At 42.8% G+C, this 14,948-nt stretch overlaps 1 protein-coding gene across 1 annotated transcript; it reads left to right on the forward strand.

Moving 5' to 3' along the window:
* Positions 1 to 469: 469 nt before the first annotated feature.
* On the forward strand, positions 470 to 13,093 carry LOC144148910 (U20-hexatoxin-Hi1a-like). The gene is made up of 5 exons (XM_077680439.1): positions 470 to 617; positions 5,930 to 5,984; positions 6,336 to 6,366; positions 10,466 to 10,723; positions 12,720 to 13,093. The coding sequence occupies exons 2-5, from the start codon at positions 5,955 to 5,957 to the stop codon at positions 12,890 to 12,892; spliced, it is 492 nt and encodes a 163-aa protein (XP_077536565.1). The 5' UTR covers positions 470 to 617; positions 5,930 to 5,954; the 3' UTR covers positions 12,893 to 13,093.
* The last annotated feature ends 1,855 nt before the right edge of the window (positions 13,094 to 14,948 follow it).

Genomic DNA, 14,948 nt, shown 5'->3' on the forward strand with positions numbered 1-14,948 from the left:
CACATGAAAGGTACAATTTTACTCGCAAGGGCATCGAGATGGCAGAAAACAATGATAGATACGCAAATTATATCCAAACTGCAAAATACAGTGCTAAATTTTGAGATAAAGTCCCCGAATTTTGCTGGGCGTTAACCATTTTTGTAGTCCGACTGCGTTTAGCGAAATGCAAAACCTGGCGAAACAAATGTTCCGTTTCAGTGCCTGTGATGTAGCCTTTCATTCTCGTGAGCGAGTTATTTATTTGACTTCTTCGGTATCGTATCAGAAGATCTCGCTTACGACGACGAAAGGGGAGCAGGGATGCCTCGAAGCGAGGCCCACGGACACCCTCCGGAAGAAATAAGAGCGAAGAACCGCAAGCAGACCTGTTTCCTCTGCCCTTGCCTCCAGACGAGTGCGCACTGCCGCCCGCCGGTACTTTCCTACAAACACGATCTCAGCCGGTTTTCCTCTCCCCTTAGAAAGCGCGCAGGAATTCCGGTTGTGTCGGAGAACAGGTACGTGCGGTCGATCGTGGTCTCTGCTTGTTCTGCTGTGAAGGGAGGCAGAGATTTTTGTACCGTGTTCCTGAAAGCTACTGTGCCGTTATCAGCGGGGTCTAAAGGATATAACACGTAAGTATTCATTTAACTTGTTCTCACTTGTCCAAATGGGTTATTTTGTTACTTCTAGGCTGTTATGGGCCAATTTTAAAGGATATTGAACGTAAGGGTTGCATTTTTTTTGCGCTATGTTGCACAAAATGGGTTTTGCCGTTAATTCGTTTTAAACTGTATTTGAAAGAGGAGGTTGAAGTTGCCTATTTTTTGTAGGTAACATGGATAGCACATCATTCCCAAGAAATACACCACGTAACAATGACCAGTAAAATTGTTTCAAAAAATTATATTTGTATCCTTATATGAAGGCTTCCGTTCGGGAAGAAAAAGCGACTGGTTCGACAGCCGTAATGTTCACATAAAATCACACAAAACAGCAGTCTTCGCAATTAGTGTAAGAAAAAAAAATTTCGTCTTTAGAGCACTACAGCTTTTTTTTTTTTTTAATTTGGCTTCTACGACAAAATACCTTGATGCAAATTCAGCTTTGAACCTTATACTAGCGAACGCGGGCACAACCTCTGCCCACCAAGTTTTTTTTTCAGTAAAAAAGGACTTAAGTTTAGGAAAATGCGCGGAAGGTAGGCGAGCAAAGACAACATGGGCGTCGGCTTCGCTTTCCCAGCAAGAGCCACCCCCCCCCCCCCCTCTCGCCCTTCTCAGCATCCTAAGGCGCTGGAGGTAGCAACCGCACCGCCAATTTACCTAGGATGTTTGGAGGTGCTCTGTTTGTGGTTGGCGCCAAAATGAAACAAACTAGCCTTGTACCGTAGGGGCTTGCTGTTAATTTTAATTTACAGCGTCTGCCATTTCGGCTTTAATTGACGGCTACATCAGCACAAAGATTTCGCCATTACGAAAACACGTGAATAAAGAATTACGGAGAAGACAGTTGAGAAAGTGGGGCGTTTCAGCTCTGAAAGTTGAACTTCCTCTCTTGGGAAACCAAACGGAATTTTTTTTTACTTCTGTCTCTCAGTTTCTCATTGTAATAAACTTCCGGACATAGTGGAGTATTGCTAAAAAACCAACATATATAGCTAAGCCGTTTTCAAATTACAAGAAACGCGAGCATGCTTACATATACTTTCAGTATTACAGGCAATTGGAACATCACCCATACATGTTAAAAAATGTACGTGTAAAAAAGACTGTGCCAGGGTTATTTCAAAATAAATAAAATTAAGATTTGTTTTTTAAATTGGAAATAAAACCATGGCATTGGCATTGAAAAACGGTGTCGAAAATAGGATGAACGATAGAAAAAAGACTTACGCAAAAAAAGAGATCGACATGTGGGGCTAAGTAAAACCAAAAACGAAACCAGGAAACAAAGGAGTCATTTCCATCGAACTGATCGTAGCGAGAGGAATAAACACTCAAATATGCAAGTGTCGAACGCTCCCTTGCATTCGTAATAGTTTGGGAGAGCGAGAGAGGGGCGGGAAAGAGTGAGACCAATTGGAAAGGGAGGAAAACACCGTCAGTTACGGCAGGGGTAACAAAGGCAACCGTTTCGGAGATTTTTTGCGAGGCAAGCAGATTATTTCTTCTTTTTTTTTTTACTTTATTGTATTTCAACCGTCACTTTAGATGCGTATTCGGCAGAGCAAACATAAGAAGGAACTTAGTTTTTTTTGCGTATATACTTATTAGTATTCTTGAACTAGTGCACCCTTACATTATTCTTGAATTAGTGCACCCCTTACATTTCATATGAGAAAAATGTCAACACAAACGATTAAATAAAACCACATAATTACAATAGATCGCTTCTAAATAAAGAACTTACCTACATTAAAAAAATGCAGGTTCCGGATACTTTATTGTGGGTCACAGGGCAGATGGGTCCGAGCGCGAGATGTTGTGGGATTCGCACGGCGTTGCAAACGTACAGCCTTACCCATTTGTTTGAAGTATTCGGTCACCCAACACCAAAATACTCCAAAGGGCGGAATCGCTTATCAGACCCTGGTTTATTATAAGGGATTCAAAGTTTTCGTTCCTAAGGGTTATTTATTATGCAGCGAAATTCACGCATGTGCCTAATGGCATTTTTTTCCCGGCAGCATAAGAACGGTTCATGGGACATGTTAATAAAATTTTAAAACTCCTGCCGAGACTTAACGAAGGGAAGTACATGGCCGCGGCAAGTACGAGGATTTCCAAAAAAAAATATTTTGAATGAACTAATGTGGTTCAAGGCAGCCAGAAAAAAATTACTCACAAACGAAATTCATCTCGCGTGTTTTCCTCTGCGTAGCAGTGGTTGTAGCGTTACGTGCTGCAACTAAGCAGCAATATTATAGCAACGCAGAATATAAGCAACGTAGACAGCAACGCCGCAGTTATGAAGGCAGAAATGCTATCACCAAAACCGATTGCGCGAAAGCGTGAGATGGCACGTTGAGCAGAAATACCTTTTGCGCCGTACAAGAGGGGCGAAAATTCAGTTCGCTTAATTTTATCGGCTGCTGATTGATTCATAGTAAGTATCCAATCAAAGTGTACCCCCTGGTTTGAAAATAAAACACACTGGGAAACGAGCAGGACCGCTAAGGCGCTGACTGACAGCGCAGGCGCCGGGCTTCCCGAGAAGAGCTGAATGCGAATACGGCAGCTGCAGCTATAAGGCCCTCCGCACTCTCCCGTTACCGTCTGCCAAAACGGGCGCTGCTTACACTGGCGCACCGGGAAACCCGGTGCGCCGCAAGCAGCCCTCAGGCGTAGACCTTGGCACTTCCCTATGGGCCATTTTCCATTCGCGCTGCAGCAGTCATCCGACCGACAAGGTGCTGCGCCAGACATGAACTCCCCGCGGCAATATAAAATACCACATAAAGACGCAAACGAGGTAAAAAAAAACGCGTAGAGAGGTAACGCCGTGTCAAGGCTATTTTCTTCCATCTAACTCGCTGCTTTGTGTAGGTAGACGCTCAGCCAAGAAGAGACGGAACAGACGAGATTGAACAAAGTTCTGTCAAAACAAATAAACACGTATAAAAGTTGTTGGTCTAAGACGAAAGTAATGCTTTGTTGATTGTAGGGTTTAACGCGCTGACGCAACACAGGCGATCAGGCGCACCGTAGTGGAGGGCTCCGGGTTAATTTTGACCACCTGGGGATCTTTAACGTGCGCCGAAATCTCGTACACACGGGCGTTTTTGCTTTCCTCCTCCATCAGAAAAGCGGCCGCCGCGGCAAAGAGAATCGAAACCGCGACCTCGTACTCAGCAGCGCAACGCCTTAGCCACAAAGCCACCGCGGCGGGTAAGTAATGCTTCGTAAGAAAGCTACGAATAAAACAAAAGAAAATGTGCGCCGGGTGGTAGAATTCAAACATTGAATGATCGTCTCTAGGGTTTTACGCGCCGACGCAACTCAGGTTGTGAGGCGCGCTCTAGTGGAGGGCTAGGGAGTACTTTTGAACACCTGACGATCTTTAACATGCGCCAAAATCTCGCACACACCGATCATTTTTGCTTTTCGCCACCATAAAAAAAGCGGCCTTCACGGACGGGAATCGAACTCGCCTGCTCATGCTAAGCAGCACAAGGTCCTAACCACTGACCCACAACTGCGGGTGTACAACTTAAAAAATACATATTTAGTGAATTTTTATAGTTGCAATAATACAAAGGTTCAAGAGTACATAAATATAGTCGTACAGTGCTTCTCGAAAGGCACTTCATGTTTATTGGTTATTGGTTATTATTATTTGCTGAGTAAACGGAGAGGAACAGTGCAAGCCTTTTAATGTAAGCAGATATGCACATTTTGATATTGTCGCATAAATAAACCTCAGAACAGTACAGCCGATGTTATTTTGTGTTATATCTTCCAGTTAGGTGCATAAATGACACGAATATTTTGCAGACCGACCTGGACGCTGTAACTTGTTGCTGTGATAAGTGGAAAATATCATTGAATATAAAAAAGTGCTACCATGTAAAATTTACAAATAGATAAATAAGTTAGAAATATTATACCGCATAAATAAAACCGCCTTGCAAATGTGTGATGAAGTTGGATATCTGGGTGTCACATTTTCTTCGACTATGAATTGGTCTGCGCACGTGGACACAGGGGTGGCGAAAGCGCCCAGGATGTTGTATTTTTTTCAGAGGAACTTTAAGCCCGCCCCGACAGGTTTGAAGGAGACGTTGTACGTCACTCGCATTAGGCCTGTGCCAGAATACGCTTGCCAATCATAGGGTCCATTTACTAATAAGAATATTGAAAAGTTACTGCGCATCCAAAAACGAGAAGCACGCTTTGTCACAGCCAATTACGGTTGCACTATCAGAAGCTCAATTATTGTTGACGGACTTGGATGGAAAACTTTGGCATGACGTAGGAAAGTGTTGAGGTTAAAATTTTCATTTAAATTCTAACTGAAAAGAGATGATATTAACAAAAAACATTTATATAAAAGAACCGCAATACATATCTCCTAGACGAGATGACTTAAGAAAAATTAGACCATATCAGTGCCGCATTGATGTCTTTAAATACTCATTTTTTCCTGAAACGATTGAACATTGGAATGCTCTTCCCAGTGAACAATTTTCTGCATCTGATTTTCCCACTGCCATCGATGATTTTGTGATGTAACATGTAACAGTTGTTGTATTATGCTCAGCCATTGCATTTTTAAGTGATGGTGCCCTTTTGTGTTAACCCTTTTTCATGATTGCTTTAAGCATCAAGATTTGAATTCCCCTAAAATATTGCCATGTTGGCGCTGTGGGTATATGTAATAAATAAATTGTAGAAGGACTCTCCGGCAGCCACGTTAAGAGTTTCATATTGGCGAGAAGATTCTCTATCTCCTAATGTTGTTCAGTGAAGTCATAAAGCATCTTAACGTAGAATTTTCGAAAAAAAAATCTGTCCGAATGAAAAAAAAAGGCGTAGCTCTGACACTAAAATGTTTACTTGACTGGATGGTTCTCGTAACGGAAGGGATGGAAAAAAAGAGACCCCGATTAGTTTAGAATACCCTCTAACGATCGAGCTCATTCCTGTTGATGTCTTGCACTCGGAATTAGAAGTAAAGCTTCATAATGGCGTCTGTTTGATTGATACGGACAGAAATATGCGTACTGATCTGTATATAGGTGCTGAATTTAAAATAAAGATTTAATAATGGAGCCGAGAAGAATTAGGTATGGTCTTCATTTTGTACATATGGATATTTGACAATGTTCTCGTGGTAAAAGTGGTGTAACGTAGCAAAGTTTTGACTTATCTTCAGAAATCCTATTCAGAGACATTTATTTTCTGTTTGAATGCGCTACCTCTTCTCTTTGTGTTTTATTGCACAGGAAACCTACCAAAGGACGAAACACCATGACTCGTCTTCCTGTTTCCTGTTTTGCGGTGAGTTCCTTTGCTTGTGCGTCTATGAATTATTTTTGGTTTATTTTCATAATCGCGAGTATACCCACTCATCGTACACTCATAAGGGGAACCAAGTGCCCCCAAAATTGTTTGACGAATTTATAAGCAAGTATAAGCGAAGTGAAGGTATCTGTTTCTCAATAGCTGTGGACCAATTTAAACAAGAGTCGGTAGACAACCATGTGCGTAAAAAATATATGCGAAAATATCAGCGGCGGCAGTGTAGAGTATCAAAGAACGTTCACGAAGCTGCCATTCTTCAAAATTGAGCAACCCTGAAACTACCAAAGTCGGTCTTTCCCGCCATGCTCAATACCATTTCTTTTTCAGATTTTCGTACTTGTTGGCTTTGTGTATAGCGGTAAGTGAATTCTTCTATTTTCGGTTCTCGCAATAACACTCACGTAAACCTCATTACATAAATCATGGCCATTTAGAAGCGCACAAAATAACATCCGAAGTTTTTGTGAATATAAAACGGTGTTTTGGGAGAAACGTAAGGATACAATTTTGGATGGTTATTGATTTTACCGCCACAAACTACTACCGAACAGAGTACTGGTGCAGTGTTAGAATGCATAGTCTGAGAAAACTACCTAAACTCGAATATGGCGTGCTTATTTTTCATAAAAAACTATCAAGAGATAAACTTTGTTAACATAATTGCTTCAACATATTCCCAACATGTTTGGAAAATAAACGCAGGTGCATCGCCCTCTGAAACATAGCTTTGAGCACAAACAATTAGTGCAGTATATCAAAAAAAATGCTAAATACTGTTGAATGCTGCGACCGCTGACTTTAATCGTCAAACATGACGTGAGGGTTTTAATGTCAATACAGGTCGCAAGAAATAATATACGCTTGCTTTAGCCTAAATGCCGCTGCGTGATGTTGTACATGATACTGCTATTATAGGTTTCGCACGTGTAATACAGTTTACGAAAGTGAACAAATTACGCGCGTTTTTGTGATATGAAAATTTGTTTTTTGTGTTACTAGTAAACTACGTCCTTGTTGAGTAAATGCTTTGGCCGACGAACAAAAAATGTCAACGCTTAAGTTATATCAATGTCTTCAAAAGTGCAGCTACATGAGTTGTAAAATCAGTTAATTAATGCGAGCTTTTAAAGTCTATACGTAATGAATGCTGCCCAATTCTCCAGTTTATTTTAAAACATTGTTACCGAGCAGAGTCGATTTGAAGATTCACTTCCTGGAGCCAGCCCTGAATTTGCTGGCGTCGGCGGTGAACATGGTCCGCTAGAGAAGGAGAGCTACATTTACGAGAATTTTAGATAGTTTAAGTAGCAAAATCATAAGTAGGTATAAAAAACACACTAGAACCTTTTGGTAGATGAAAAAATTGAAAATTGGAAGGCTGATTTTCACCTGAAAACCTATTGCGAAGAATTGTGAAATAAATTTTGTAGTAGTCATGTGTGCGGCAACAAACGAATGATGTTTTTCGTACGCTACCACATAGAGCTAGAAAAGGGTCGACGCATGCGTGAAAAACAGACATTTGTGCCCGCGTTTGACCGCTCCTGAAATAAGGCGGGAAACCGCCATACATCTTAGCGGGTTTTGTAAGCGCGGTAAACCTAGAAGATATTTTCCCCTCGTCACTCGTGTATTGCGCAGGTGCAATTACCATCGTAAGGGGAGCAGTCAATGGCAACGCGTACTATAAAAACTCAGTGAGAGATGATTTCCTAATTACGGCAAGCTCACCCGCATATTGCTGGTATTTTTGTTCGGCAGAAGTACAATCGTGATACATTGAAATTCAAGCAACGAAGGGCGTGGCGTTCATTACATGCCGCACATCCTGGCGACGAATAGCGTATGTGCAGTGGAAACTAGCCGCGAGAGTTCGTGTTCAACCTGGTAATAGAAAAAAACATCGTTCGGCGTTATAGCAAATCGCTTTGTCTTCTCGCCGCGTTCGAAGCCGGCTCATGCGACCGTCATATAACTTCGTGACTGCGCAGCGTGAAAACGGCGCACACAGCATTTTGCTTTATTTTTTGGTTGTGCCGAGCGCCCTACAGACGATTCAAAGGCAATGGTTTTTCTGTACCAAGGTTGGTAACAAACACTTGTAACTTGTATCTGCTGGGCGGACACGCCCCGTAGCCGGGATGCGTAGCATTTATCGAAAGCCACGAGCAACAATTTTTTTTATTTGAATGCATCCCCATAGTGCCTGATAGTAAGTTACAAGCCATCAAACAGGTGTTGTATCGGATGGATAACGAGTTATTGAAATTTTGGGGTGTAGTTAAAACACGGAAATTTAAATTTCGCTTGCATATGTTCTCATTGTGTGATAGCCATTAGCAATCGTCCATTCATTTAGGTGTGGTCACGCTTGGCCTCCAAGGTTTGTTTGATCTATTCGCGTTGCAAAGTTTTAGGGCCGTCTAAATTGCCTCCGCAGATAGGAATAAACTCATATTTCGAGACGGCGTCAGTTGATCATGTTTGACGAGCGAGCCTTGCCCGCCTACAGAGTCTGGGGCAATTTTGAAATTGTTCAAATTGGAAAAGCCAGAATTCCATGACGCAGATTGTCATCCTTACCCCACATCGTTGGTAATCTTACAAAAGTACGAATGTGTGTGCAAATATTCGGTTTCACAAACAGCAGGTGTCTGTCATCGGCGTTCGCCACGTAGCACTCCGTAGCACCACTAGGCAGAGTGGCAAGACAAAAACATTCGGTATTCACAAAAACATTTCATGACCATGAGAGACTCTTTGACAGAAATAATCTTAGATAACCTAAAAGGACCCTAAATTGATATTTACTTGTGCTCACGCAAAAAATACAGATTATGAAAGTGCGTCCTTTGAAAACAAGTTGATACATAATCATCCTAAAAAAGATAAAATTGTGACGTGCGTAGCCGACAAAAATCAGTGTTTATTTAACCTGCTAACCGAAACGTGGGTAATAACTCCATGATGCTGTTGTGAAGGATGGGGAAAAAGCCCGTATTTGGCCAATCACGTGCGCTGCCTTTGTATAAAGTATATTGCAAATAATAATAAATGAGGCTGGAGCTCGGCGAAGCAATACAGTGAAATTTCCATATACCGTACCTGACGGAAACGCGAAAACTGTACGTACTAATCAGCACTATGGCTTATCCGAATACATTAGATTAAAGAAAAACTGAGTCGGGGACTCGCTTACCTACATATTGAAAGAAACTGAGGCTTATGCGGGTACAGTTCAACAATGTTCCACTGTATAATATAATTAAACTGAAATGTGAATAATTATGGGGACCAACGCGCCGACCGCACAAACGAGATGAGGCATGCCCAAGTGGAGGGTTCCTGGTGAAATTTGACCACCTGGAGATGTTATTGTTGCGCCGAAATATCGAAAACACGGGCGTTTTTACTTTTCGACTTTACCAGAAGAGGGGCCTCCGCGGCCAGGACTCGAACCCGCGTCGTTGGGCTTAGCAGAACAACGCCCTAGCCACTGATTCACCGCATTGGCTATTAAACCACAATGTAACTTGGCGAAGCTACGTTCTTCCACCGACAATTACCGGTGTTGAGAATACCTATTCTGGTGTTTTGTGGCAAAAAAGGCTATTTGGCTCTAAAACCCACTCAGAGACTGTGATATAGAGCAACTAGTTTAGCTGAAAAACGAAACAGGTGTGTTCCAACGAAAACGCGTTTTTTGCTCTTTGCCGTATTCTGGACTGATCGCAAGCTTAGCAGCTTTGACAAACGAGAAAACAAACAAGCAACATGTCTTAAACAAAACTAGAGACTGCACGAGAACGGGAAAGAGTAATCCCCAACTGAAACGCTAAGTCAAAAAAGCGACGTCCTTATGGCTTGAGACATTATACGTGAAGAACAGTTGTGATGTTTGCGTTCTAAAAAAGCTAACAGAATAAGAACTCTACCACACGGCAGTAGCTGCAGTATAAGCTCTGTCACCGACCCAGTAATTTAGCTGTTCAGGCAACTGACATTGTTTTCAAGATGAACACTCATGGTGTGATCACGCACACTGCGCCACACTTATGACTCGTTGAGGCTTCAAGAATTTTGCGTGAGCATGTGGCACAATATGATTTTGCTAACCCCGAGATGCCTCAAAATGCGGTAACTCTTGCCCCTACAGCACCGCAACAACGTTTTCGCTCCTCTGCTTTTCCAACTAGGAGGTGGTAGAAAGATCTTTAAGGCTCTCATTAAAGTACCGCCCGGTTTTAAAAGGTATCAAATTGCTCCCAATGGGAGGCGCACATTCATGAAAGAGCGGCCGGGTTTAGATTTGCCCTTGTTATCGGGGCACCGGTGCACCACTCACGTGAATAAATGTCTATGCTCTCCCGCTTCCCATCTAGGCCCGGAGTGGCGGATACGTTTCTGCGGCCGCCACTCGAAAAGCACTGATCTTGTTTCTTCATTGTGCCCAACAGCCTCCGTTCGCTTGACGGATTGCCAGCAGCGTCGCGAAAGAGAGCAGCGGGTAACGCGGAACACAACGTCCGGTCTACTGGTTCCTGAGTGCGACGCGAATGGCGAGTACCTCTCCAGGCAATGCTTCGGACAGGCTATTCGTGGCCCCCCCTTCTGTGCCTGCTACGACAGAGAGTTTGGGCAGATCAAGGGGCCATCCAGGCACCTGGTAGCATGCGACTGCATTCGTAGTCTTTTCGAGTGGGAGCGAAGCCGCGGTAAGTACTGCGCTTTTTGTATCGTCGGTATATAGGTTATAGGAACCTATCTGTATACTTTTGCGCAAAACATATAATACAAAGCCCCAAATACTTCTACAGAAACGCCGCATCGGCAATATAAACCTATGTATGAAAGAGCATACTAATCGAACACGTTCATTTCGGATACAATGTTCTTATGGTAAATTTTCTTGTATGCGACTGGCCGAGAAACAATAACTCAAGCAACCCAGCGGCAAATAATTCAGCTCTTCTGGCTTAGGTGAACGGTACAATATTTCGGTGTACAGACGTGAGAAATGTGGCACACCGAAAAGGCACATTGTACGAGGTCAGCATCTTTGCAAATAGAGCAACTCCATTGAATAAAGCAAATATTTCAATCTCTATACTGTATAAGTCAAGATAAACACACTCGACCCATTTTTTCAAGCATCCAAACGAAACCACAAAATCTACAACTGGAAAAAAATTTAATATCGTATTCCATTTCGGGCACCTAGAACAACCGCGATGTACCAGTCTGGAACGGAAGATTCAACGCGAAGGCTAATGTGTTTTTATGCCGCTCAGGGAATGTCTCCGCCGTAAAATGTTTAAATAAAAACGGCAGCATCTCCACTCCGTGGACGATGGCGAGGGTGCAGAGTACGGGGACTCGAAATGACATCAAAGTTGCGCCGTGAGTTGCACCTTGATTATTCCATAAATGAAACTGCAGCTGGCGGCTCAAATGTAATTTCGCTTGATTTTCGCTTCATGGTGGTGTGCGGACGGACGGACGGACGCGGACGGACATTGGAGGTCCTAAGGCACTCCGCACCGTTACAGGCGAGGAAGTAAGCAGTTTGACTCTCGTGTACTATTTCACGGGCGTAGCCGAATGGGTGAGACGACTAACAGTATAACTCTGAGGGTGTATCCTGCCGGTGGCTGTGCGATTATTTGCAATTTTAAATGCTATGCGCACGAACGCGGACGGAATTGTGCGGTCCTAAGGTACTCCGCACCTAAAACATTTCGCATCATTGTAGTCCTTCCAGCATGAAGAAACTTCAAAATATGTTTATAAATAAACACAAAAAATGCGGAAATAGGTAAGTATAAACGTTTTTTCTTTCTTGCACCAGGGCACATGTTCAGTGCAAAACGCCTTCTCCATCAAGCAACTACACAGATCTTAGAAGAATGGTACAAGTGTTACGCTTGCATAACAACAAACGCGGGTTCTGCATTGTCGTTTCTTTCGATACTTCCATTCAAGTAATTTGTGTGCGTCGGCTGTGTTAAAGCATTGCAGGCGTGTCAGGCGAAAAAAAGCGCATTTGCAGCATGTTTAAGATTGGGAGCTTGACCTGAAAAAAAAAATCCAGATTACTCTTAAAGAACTGAAAAGTTCAAATCATGAACGCTGATGAGCCCTATGAACCGCCTGCTACCTATCAAGACGTTACGCTTCTTGCTGTCGCGGCGGCTAAAAGTCTTTTTTGGGCTCTATTATATCACCAGCTACTGATGATCTAACGGTCAACAGTTTTATAACTAGTCCCAAAAAATTATTGGGGTAAATTGCGCAAAAAGCAAAAGTTAGGACATGTATTATTTCTGTTTTCAATTCCGGATAAATCCATCGTGATATTTAGAAAGACCCTTTAAACGTCTTTGGGACACTGCCTTCAGCAAAGTACTGCTTTGCATTGTTTTATAAGGTTCTGACCTTCTAAAAAACGCAAACACTAATTTCAAGCAAGAAACAGAATGTATTTTTTCTTTACTGCGAATGAAGGCGATTCTTCAGGGAACCGAATATTGCTCGTACACTACGGAGAATTTTTATGTATTTCCACTCATTTTTATTTACACTCACATCGTACCGCCACAGCAGGCGTACAGGTACTGAATCAAATGCCGCATTTTATAATAATATTTTAACATCAACGCTTCTTTTCCAAAATGCATATTGCAAATTTTAAGTGTATTTTCTTCCCTCCAGGTCAAGGCCGGGGCAGCGCTCCGCGTTGCAACACGACGTCAGGAGAGTTCTACCCTGTTCAGTGCAGCGACACCAAGCACTGGTGCGTGGATACAAAAACGGGCGTGAAGAAAGGCGCTGAGATGAATGGTGGCTGCTCCACTGATCTTGATAAGGTTAAGTGCGCTAAGTGAAGGATCTCGTCATGGGCAGTAGTCTGGACCCGATGAACCAAGCTGCAACGGCACGCGTTTTCGTCGCTTTGCATCTTGGAAGGCTGGCACACATGTCACCAGAGAGGCACTTCTTGGACGAGTTGATTGCAACGAGATGATAATCCTTCTTCGGCCACCCGTGAGTCGAAATGAATGCAATAATAAATTCCAATGAATGTTTTTATATTAATAACGCTTTAAACAGTTTTTGTATGTCCGCACCTTTTTCTGTGGGGTGTACCTGTAGAAAGACAAAAACAATAAAACTTAGTACGTCGGAAACACGTCTCCTGCTCCCATGACCAACGATAAGAAAACTGTTTCTAACCTTCCAAGCTTCCTTAATATACAGCATAAAACGTATTTTTTGATCAAAAGTACTAAGCCTAACCGAAATTTGTTTTAAAACAGCGAAAACATGGCTATTTCATGCACTAATTATAGGTAACCAAACTACTCATTTAATTGCATTCATTGCGTTACATTCAGGAATAAAGTGCTGTAACAATATTTATTCAAAATACCTTAAATCTCCGAATCAACCCCAATGCTGCAACTCGCCCCCTCAACGACACAAATATATCGTCCCGGCGCTTTGACGACCTCCCTATGCTACAATACAGCACGGCATTTGTAAACTGAACCTACCACGCTGGTACACTCTGGCCCGAAACCAGGTTAGGGGGTCTGCTGGTCCACAAAGCAGCCCGCTTTTTTAACACTAGCAGCGCACGTGAACATCCTTGCACAGGAGACTTCACGCCGAAGAATTCACCATTGCGATTGGGGAACCCACACACTGTACTGCACTCTTGCACTGTAAACACGAGCTACCATTCAATAGCAAACAAGTTGCATGCCACCTAAATGGATAATTGCGATCCAAGGTCGCCCAGCAAACACAAATAAGGCGCTGCCCTTTGCGTGATAGAAATTATTCATTTTCCTACTTCCTCGCAATTACCCCTTTTTTATTGAAGTAGACCTCAAAGTGTACTATGACAACAATTACAATCAAACTAACATAAAGCAAATGCCAAAATAACTTAAAATAGCGTAAGGTAAAACAAAACGAATGGAGGACACTTTTTAGCGAACATACATTTCTTGCTTGAGAATGATATCTCAGCTGAGTACGCGGGGTTTCTACCAGCCGAACATTGCTGAGAACTCACTTGCTCCATCGGACCGGCTAGAGTTCGAAGTTGTCCAAATTTCTTTTAATATCCACTCTACTTTTAGGCCCCCTACCTTGACATGTCGGCGACAAAGTAGAGCTTCCACTGTTGGAGAAAAAAAAAGGTATGCTAGTTACTTATTAAAGGTACAAGGAATGATTTTACATTTGTTTTTTTACAGCAAGAGAAGTGTTGCCCTTTAGCGGGGAGTGAAAGATGGCCTACTATAATCAAATACTGGTATTGTAAACAACCGTGGTCGTTGAGGTACTGGTGGGTTGTTGCCTCTGATCATGTACAACCTGCGCATCCTCAAGCTGTGTATGCTGTAATTACGATGTCATGAGTTTATATAGGCTGCTAAAACGCGTTATAGCACTTCTGGTAGCATTTATAACACTGCACAAGTCCCTCCCGGCGTGGCTCGGTTACCAAAAACCTTTGTATTTCAGGTTAGCCCATCGTTTACTGAGCAGTCAACAACTGATGTCACCGTTTTACAAATGTCCACTAAAAGATTGTATCACAGACTTTGCCGATCTCTGGCCAGTAGGCAGTATCACTCCTAAAAGTTTACGCCTGGAAAACAACCCGCCGGCACCAAAGATCACAGTTACGAAGATCTGGCCAGGTGAAGAATGGCTTCCACCATCAGCCACAGAGGTAACGCGAGAGAGCCTTGATATAACAGCAATTAAAGCCGTTACACTTAATGTGAAAGCTGTCAGAAGTGCAGAGCAGTGATTCATCATAATAAACTGTAGCAACGTGATCCGCTCACTGCTACCACCCAAAGCATTCAAATTTTCAGTCATCGCAGTACTCGCGCGTCCACTGCCTTACGCTCTGCCAGCGGC

The sequence above is a fragment of the Haemaphysalis longicornis genome, unplaced genomic scaffold, assembly GCF_048455015.1.
Source record: "Haemaphysalis longicornis isolate Haplotype H1 unplaced genomic scaffold, Haemaphysalis longicornis Haplotype H1 scaffold_8, whole genome shotgun sequence".
In the NCBI taxonomy this organism is placed as follows: domain Eukaryota; kingdom Metazoa; phylum Arthropoda; class Arachnida; order Ixodida; family Ixodidae; genus Haemaphysalis; species Haemaphysalis longicornis.